The sequence below is a fragment of the Oncorhynchus keta genome, chromosome 14, assembly GCF_023373465.1.
Source record: "Oncorhynchus keta strain PuntledgeMale-10-30-2019 chromosome 14, Oket_V2, whole genome shotgun sequence".
NCBI classification, from domain to species: Eukaryota; Metazoa; Chordata; class Actinopteri; order Salmoniformes; family Salmonidae; genus Oncorhynchus; species Oncorhynchus keta.
This window is the reverse complement of record NC_068434.1, coordinates 19,892,970-19,901,705: the sequence shown is the minus strand read 5'-3', so window position 1 is coordinate 19,901,705 and position 8,736 is coordinate 19,892,970. Positions and strand designations below refer to the sequence as shown.

The 8,736-nt window shown below is 42.9% G+C and overlaps 1 protein-coding gene and 1 long non-coding RNA gene across 2 annotated transcripts; both read left to right on the top strand.

Annotated features, from left to right (window-relative positions):
• Positions 1 to 905: 905 nt before the first annotated feature.
• On the top strand, positions 906 to 1,770 carry LOC118394205 (uncharacterized). The gene is made up of 3 exons (XR_004827684.2): positions 906 to 1,005; positions 1,110 to 1,190; positions 1,563 to 1,770. It is a non-coding gene; the product is annotated as an uncharacterized LOC118394205 (long non-coding RNA).
• A 5,500-nt stretch (positions 1,771 to 7,270) lies between these two features.
• Positions 7,271 to 8,329, top strand: cldn26 (claudin 26). The gene has a single exon (XM_035784953.1). It carries the CDS (start codon positions 7,286 to 7,288, stop codon positions 8,108 to 8,110), a length of 825 nt encoding a protein of 274 aa, XP_035640846.1. The 5' UTR covers positions 7,271 to 7,285; the 3' UTR covers positions 8,111 to 8,329.
• Positions 8,330 to 8,736: the final 407 nt, after the last annotated feature.

The following is an 8,736-nucleotide window of genomic DNA, read 5'->3' as shown; positions in this document are numbered from 1 at the left end:
CTGCCGAAAAAGCGTAAAGCCCATCAGCTGTATGTTATTCATGTCATCTTTCAGCCACGACTCTGTGAAACAGTTACAGTTTTTAATGTCCCATTGGTAGCATATACAGTCTCCAGATCTCAACCCCATAGAAAATCTTTGGAGGGAGTTGAAAGTCTGTGTTGCCCAGCAACAGCCCCAAAACATAACTACTCCAGAGGAGATCTGCAATGGGCCAAAATACCAGCAACAGTGTGTGAAAACCTTGTGAAGACTTACAGAAAACGTTTGACCTCTGTCATTGCCAACAAAGGGTATATAACAAAGTATTGAGAAACTTTTGTTATTGACCAAATACTTATTTTCCACCACAATTTGCAAATAAATTAATTAAAAATCCTTCAATGTGATTTTCTGGATTTTTTTTCTTCTCATTTTGTCTGTCATAGTTGAAGTGTACCTATGATGAAAATTACAGGCCTCTCTCATCTTTTTATGTGGGAGAACTTTCACAATTGGTGGCTGACTAAATCCTTTTTTGCCCCATTGTATATGTGCTCGTAGTTCGTCTGTTTTATTATCCAATGATTGTACATTGGTTAATAGGACCGATGGTATAGGCCCATTACACACGCCTTCAGGTGAACATCTCCACCGGTGAGATGGTGCCCAGCATGCAGGCCTTTGAGTCCATGCTCTGCTACATGTACTATGGGATGTTAACATGCCTCTGGAAATATCTCTGTATCCTTCCCGCTCAGCCAATACATGGCTAGTATCTTCCACATCATCCACTTGTGCACAATACAACAGGACACTGTTTTTAACATACATTTCGTGAAAAATATGAATTCCTATCACTTGGCAAAACTGACATTTGTATGCAATGAATGAATTAAGCCCTTGACTCTTGATAACAGCTACCTGTTCGCAGCACCATATTGCTACGGTTTCCTGAACAACAGACTACAGGCCTACTGCAAGCAGAACCTGGAGATGAATGTGATGGTGGAGAACATCCTCCAGGTATTCTACACCTACCGTTAATATCCTGTTAGTGTGTCATTGAACATGTGTGCATCACTCGTCCTCCTTCAGTTCCATGTCCTTCATTTGATCTTTCCTTTCAGATCCTAGAGGCAGCGGACAAAACTCAGACCTGGGACATGAAGAAGCACTGAATGCACATCCTCATCTGCCAGTTCATCAAGGTGGGTGGGCTACTGGTGTCTGGAGCCATGGGGAGGTTTTGCCCCCCACTCCACAGCTAAGCTAAACCTCTGAGGGCAAACTCTATGGGGGAAGCCTCTACACCAGTAGTTCCCAACCGGGGGTACTAGGAGGTACGTGGCCTATCCACGGGGAACTTGAGAAGACTCATGAGACCATAGGCGTACTGGTAAAATGCACATGAGGGGATACTTCTAGGGTACAGCTTGGTGGTACAGTAACCAAAAATGCTTGGGAACCACTGCTCTACACAGCGGTTAGAGAAGAGACAGTTTACAGCCAAGCATGCAGTAATATATGCCATCTAGCAGTAACAGGAACTTATCCTTCACTGTTGTCCACTCTCCTTACAGTGCCATGTGGGAGTATCTTTTGTCTTAACAAACCAAGGAAAATACTACGAGATGGGCTCCTACATCTAGGACCAGGGTGTTGACCTACTCTCTCTACCGAAGCCCTCTGTGTCTGCTCCCTTCCTCATGAGTCATTCCATTACACCAGTGAAGGTTGGTAAAAGGAGAAATGTGGAGGATGGGTTCTCTCCACCAGCCACCACTGCCTTATAAGTTAGGGTTAAGGCTCTCGAGTGGCACAGCGGTCTAAAACACTGCATCTCAGTGCTAGAGGTGTCACTACAGACCCTGATTTGAAACTGGGATGTAATCACAACCGGCCGTGATCAGGAGTCCCATAGGGCGGTGCACAATTGGCCCAGCGTCGTCTGGGTTAGGGGAGGGTTTCGCCTAGTTAAATAAAAGTTGAATTAAAAATGCAAAAATAATTTACTGTGGACCTTACATAACATTTCCTCAACCTTGTCCCTTTTTACCGATGCTGGGTTACTTTGGATCCGCTCTCTAAATGAATCATGTTTGAATGACCTGCGAGAAAAATACTGAACATTATACAATGATCACCTGAATGTGTACATCTGGGCCAGTTTTGAGAATGCTGATATTGTGCTAGCATGAAGTAACCTCCCCCTCATCCTTGTTCAGTTAGCCTGATTTCAGTTAGCATGGTTTATAAGTATTCTTTTCATCTATTTATTCCCTCATATATACATTTTATAATTTCATAAATGATATATAAAAAACCCTGGATCATCGTTAAATGTTGATTCTCCTGCATAGTAAAGCTACATACTGCAGGGTTACCCAACTGGCGGCCCATGGTTGGTTTTCTTTGGCCTCCAAGTTTTCTGAGCAAAAACGTTATATACAGTGCATTCGGATAGTATTCAGGCCCCTTGACTTTTTCCACATTTTGTTACAATACAGCCTTATTCTAAAATGTATTAAATAGTTTTTCCCCCCTCATAAATCTACACACAATACCCCATCATGACAAAGCAAAAACAGGATTTTTGAAATGTTTAAAAAACGGAAATATCACATTTACATAAGTATTCCGATCTTTTACTCAATACTTTGTTGAAGCACCTTTGGTAGCGATTACAGCATCAAGTCTCCTTGGGTATAATGCAACAAGCTTGGCACAACTGTATTTGGGCAGTTTCTCCCATTATTCTCTGCAGATCCTCTCTAGCTCTGTCAGGTTGGATGAGTGTCGCTGACAAATATCCCCACAGCATGATGCTGCCACCACCTTGCTTCAGCGTAGGGATGGTGTCAGGTTTCCTACAGATGGGACGCTTTGAATTCAGGCCATCAGACCAGAGAATCTTGTTTCTCATGGTTAGAAAGTCCTTTACTTGCCTTTTTAGGAATCTCCAAGTGGGCTGTCATGTGCCTTTTACTGAGGAGTGGCTTCTGTCCACTCTACCATAAAGGCCTGATTGGTGGAGTGCTGCTGAGATGGTTGTCCTTCTGGAAGGTTCTCCCATCTCCACAGAGAAACTATGGAGGTCTGTCAGAGTGACCATCAGGTTCTTAGTCAAATCAAATTGATTTTATATAGCCCTTCGTACATCAGCTGATATCTCAAAGTGCTGTACAGAAACCCAGCCTAAAACCCCAAACAGCAAGCAATGCAGGTGTAGAAGCACGGTGGCTAGGAAAAACTCCCTAGAAAGGCCAAAACCTAGGAAGAAACCTAGAGAGGAACCAGGCCATGTGGGGTGGCCAGTCCTCTTCTGGCTGTGCCGGGTGGAGATTATAACAGAACATGGCCAAGATGTTCAAATGTTCATAAATGACCAGCATGGTCGAATAATAATAAGGCAGAACAGTTGAAACTGGAGCAGCAGCACGGTCAGGTGGATTGGGGACAGCAAGGAGTCATCATGTCAGGTAGTCCTGGGGCATGGTCCTAGGGCTCAGGTCCTCCGAGAGAGAGAAAGAAGGAGAGAAGGGGAGAATTAGAGAATGCACACTTAGATTCACACAGGACACCGAATAGGACAGGAGAAGTACTCCAGATATAACAAACTGACCCTCGCCCCCCGACACATAAACTACTGCAGCATAAATACTGGAGGCTGAGACAGGAGGGGTCAGGAGACACTGTGGCCCCATCCGAGGACACTCCCAGACAGGGCCAAACAGGAAGGATATAACCCCACCCACTTTGCCAAAGCACAGCCCCCACACCACTAGAGGGATATCTTCAACCACCAACTTACCATTCTGAGACGAGGCGTATAGCCCACAAAGATCTCCGCCACTGCACAACCCAAGGGGGGGGGGGCGCCAACCCAGACAGGATGACCACATCAGTGAATCAACCCACTCAGGTGACGCACCCCTTCCAGGGACGGCATCTTAGTCACCTCCCTGACCAAGGCCCTTCTCCCCCGATTGCTCAGTTTGGCCGGGCAGCCAGCTCTAGGAAATGTCTTGGTGGTTCCAAACATTTTCCATTTTAGAATGATGGAGGCTATTGTGTTCTTGGAGACCTTCAATTCTGCAGACATTTTTTGGAACCCTTCCCCAGGTCTGTGCCTCGACACAACCCCGTCTCTGAGCTCTACAGACAATTCCTTCGACCTCATGGTTTGATTTTGGCTCTGACATGCACCGTCAACTGTGCGACCTTATATAGACAGGTGTGTGCCTTTCCAAATAATGTCCAATCAATTGAATTTACGACAGGTGGACTCCAATCAAGTTGTTGAAACAGCTCAAGGATGATCAATGGAAACAGAATGCACCTGAGCTCAATTTCCTGTCTCATAGCAAAGGGTCTGAATACTCATGTAATACTCATTTCTGTTTTATTTTTAATAAATTATTCTAAAATTGAATTTCCTTATCAATCTACACATGATACCCCAAAATGACAAAGTGAAAACAAGTTTTTTTTAAAGTTTAGTAAAGGCTGTAATGTAACAAAATGTGGAAAAAGTAAGTGGGTCTGAATACTTTCTCAATGCACCTTGTAAATATATATGTATTTTATTTTTATTATTATTATTATTGAACATAAAAGACTGTAAAAACACCAGGAATTAATTGAAGAAATCTGTTTCTCAAGTTTTCCCATGCATAGAGAGACACATATACAAATGTCTACAAATGATTTGTAGTTCTGATCCGGCCCCCCGACTATCCTCTCAAGAACAAATCGTCCCATCGCTGAATCTAGTTGATGATCCCTGACATACTGTATGCATTATATATGTGTGACATAGAAGAACTCTTTATAGATGTACTATATTTAAGCCATAATGCACAACAGGGTGTGGTATATGGCCAATATACAAAGGCTAATGGCTTTTCTTAAGCACAGCACAATGCGGAGTGTCTGTATACAGCCCTTAGCCTTGGTATATTGGCCATATACCACAAGCCCCCTGAGGTGCCTTATTGCTATTATACATTGGTTACCAATGTAATTAGAGCAGTAAAAGAAATGTTCTGATATACCACGGCTGTCAGCCAATCAGAATTCAGGGATCAAACAACCCAGTTTATAATATAAAATGTGTTTCAAGAAGAATTGAAGACGTGGTCATTATTCTGAGGGAATAATTAATTCCTTAGCAACTAAATCAATAATTCTTTCCTTAGCAACTAAATCAAACAGGATGGGAAATGTATCATCAAAGTATTTGCTCCTCTCTGATGATCTATTATAAAATGAAGACATTTGGACATTTTTAACATCACAGCATATAATCAGTATAATTTAATTCTGAATGGTTTCAGATGAGCTATGGCATGTCTAGTACTGGAGACGTGTTTGTTTAAGCTTGGGAGAACCAGGTTTTGTTTAATATTGGTGTTTGACACAGGATCTATATTGGAAAATTCTCTGATTAGCCAGCTGCTGTACAGTTGGCAGGAATATGAACCTGCTCAAATACTCTGTTTTGTGTTTTGCTATGATGACATGCTACTGAGTCAAATGTTTCTCACATTGACTCCATCAAAGCCTTAATAAATGACATATGGGCTCCCGAGTGGCGTAGCAATTTAAATCACAACCGGCTGTGATTGGGATTCCCATAGGGCAGGTCACAATTGGCCCAGCGTCGTCCGGGTTTGGTCGGTGTGTAGGCTGTCATTGTAAATAAGAATTTGTTCTTAATTGACTTGCCTAGTTAAATAAAGGTTAAATAAATAAAAATACAAATGTGAAATTCATCACTTAGTCTATGTACTTACACGCCATCCTGTCACCCAATATAGGTTGGCTTTGTGTAAATTGTTGTTTTGCTGAAAACTGTCACAGGGATTGTTATCAATGTCATTTTGCAAATTGCAAAGATGTGATTGCTTATAGAAAAGGCTCCCAAAACCACATTAAGCAACACTCTGAAGGTAGACCACTTTTTAAAGAAGAAAAACATCCTGATACAGTTTGATTGACTACCAGGTCTCTCTTTCTCCTGCTGTGTGCTTTGTCCACCCGTCCCTGAAACATAATAGTAGAAAAGAGACTGAGTGACCTGATTACAGCACAATGGATCTCATTCTCTCTGACACACCGTCTTCCAGTAGTGTGCAACCGACACTGCCTTCAGTCGTTGGGCTGCAGCAAGCTGGCATTAGAAACGTGAAAGTATTTTACTTTTTCAAATTCAGCAGGTGATGTTGAATCAGTGGACCACTTGAAGGAAATGGAGCACATGTCAGCTGCTGTACCAGCAGGTGGCCAGGGGGAATCAAAGCTGAAGGAGAAGTCCAAGTCTACGCAGGTTAATCCTTGACCTTTGTCTCTAGAAATTAGCAGTTTCAGGTTCCACTGATATGTGAGAGATAAGCTTTCAATAGAGGGGGCGAAATCCTTCCATTTAAGCAAGTTTATCAGACCTTATACCTTATAGGTTTTTCGTTTTTAATATTTATTTATTACATACTGAATGATTAATGAAAGATATTTTGATATTTCTGTTTACCGGTAGTCAAGCTTACCATTCATTTTGGATTGTCAGCGTATAGCTGGGTCTACAAAACAGATTACCTGGGATGTGTACAAAATTCAAATGTTCATGTCTGAAAACAATTGATAAACTTTGATTTTGCAGTGGAATGTTGACTCCTTTCATCTGATTCCATTTGATTTTATGTAACATTTAAAAGAAGATGTTTTCCCTGAAGTGAACAAATCAAAGACTCAAGGGCTGAATGGCCAGATAGGATTTAATGTTCCCTGTCAGCTACAAACCCAGACCTCAATGAATACCTCACCAAGTGTCGGGGTCTTTTGTATGTAGTATTGCTTTGAGCACTATTTCTAGTCTTAACACTTGAGACATCAACTGACAAATCAACTGATTTTCTATAGATTTCTTTAGAAAATAAAATAAAATACTTCACTCACATGAAGAGCTAATCTCATAAGCTCTTATCAGTAACATCAGCACTTGAAATAATTAGCCGTGGCCAATCAAAGAGTCCATAGAATCAGGCCACTGGACACCCTTGGGAGAGTTTTTGGCCCTTCCTCTTTTTGTTTGTTCCCCCATGACCAACTTGCTCATGTTTCTCTGTTACCACACTCAGTCCCAGGATCCCACTAGACATATCTGGTTTACATATCTGGTTTCATCTCAAAACAGAGCCCATTGTTCCCTACAATGATATTTAACACTACAACAAAACAATATGTCTTTTGTAATGCCTTAGGACCTGGGATTATCTCCCAGTTATGCATTCTATTATAAAGCTGGATGAGGCAGGCTGGCTGGGTCGGTCCAAGTGCTACCACAGGAGAGGGGGACGGGCTTCCCAGTCACTCACTAGCTGTTCTTCAGCCAGGACAGAGAGAGGGACAGAGAAAGAAGCAGAAAGAGTGCGAGGAGTGTAAGCAACGACGACTGACACTGAAGATGGTGCTCCTGACTGCCAAAATCATGGAGAGGACTGCGCTCTTTGTGATATTCGGGGGTCTGGTCACTACTCTGGTCACTACCTTCATTCCCCTGTGGAAGACCTTGAACTCAGAGCTGAACGAAGTGGAGAACTGGTACTCAGGCCTATGGCACATCTGCATCTTTGCCGAGGAGGTTGGGATGCAATGTAAAGCCTTTGAATCCCTCATGGCCCTGCCCATGGACTTGCTGGCTTCCCGGGTGCTCATGCTGGTGTCTGTGGGTACTGGGGCCCTAGCCGTGGTGGTGGCCTTCCCAGGCCTGGAGGGGGTGGAGCTGGGCTCTAGGAGGCAGCAAGGGTTAAAGAGGGGCCTCCTCATTGTCAGTGGGGTGCTGTCCTGGGTGTCGGGGCTCACAACACTGGCCCCCGTCTCCCTGGTGGCCTACGTGACCCTGGTGGAGTTCTGGGACGAGAACCTGCCTGACGTCGTTCCACGCTGGGAGTATGGCGAGGCCATGTTCTCCGGCTGGTTTGCGGGTCTCTTCCTGGTCATTGGAGGCTCTCTTTTCTTTGTGGCTGTGTGCATGGCGGATCATGACAGGCAGCAGCGAGTGGCCAGCCTCCCAAACACCCCCCAGGAAAAGCCAAGGAGTCAGTACTACTTAAAGACAGAGGTTTTATAGTCTCATTTTCACTTAATGAATGGTGGTAGCTTAGAATGCCTAGTTTGAAGGAGAATGATAAAGTTGAAATCAGACTGCGACTGCCTGGGTTTATTTTGAAATATGAAAGGTCACATTTGAAATGTTTGAAAGATATATTTGTATATTTCAATATTGTTGAACATGGATAAAGTGCTGTATTTCCGATATAAACGTGCAATGAAAACCTTTTTGTCTGTATCTTGTTTGCAGCCTCTCTTTTATTAATTACATGAGACTCTGGTCATTGTAATTTGAGTGCCTACTTTGTTCCTGCACAGTATGTCTTGTCTCTTGATATGCATCAAGCTGGATGGGTGGTCTCTGTCGCACTGTGAATGTATTCCTACTGGTGAAGATAATACAATTCCTTTCAATTATGAATTGTATGTTAAGAGAAAAGAAAAGATCACTGTGATTTTCCACAATCACTAAAGCTCGTAAAGGGATAGTTTGCCACAATATGCCATGATATAAGTGGAGCTACTTGTTTTGTAATGCCAACTCTGCAGTTGTTTCCCTTAGTGGAGCTCAGGGGGCAATTTTAAAGGATGAGTTCTGTTTTTTACAATTCAATGTTAGATGGTAACTCATCCTGGAAGTAGTCT

Bases quoted from the DNA above. Each gene is read 5' to 3' on its own strand.
- cldn26 (XM_035784953.1), top strand. From the start codon at position 7,286: ATGAGGCAGGCTGGCTGGGTCGGTCCAAGTGCTACCACAGGAGAGGGG.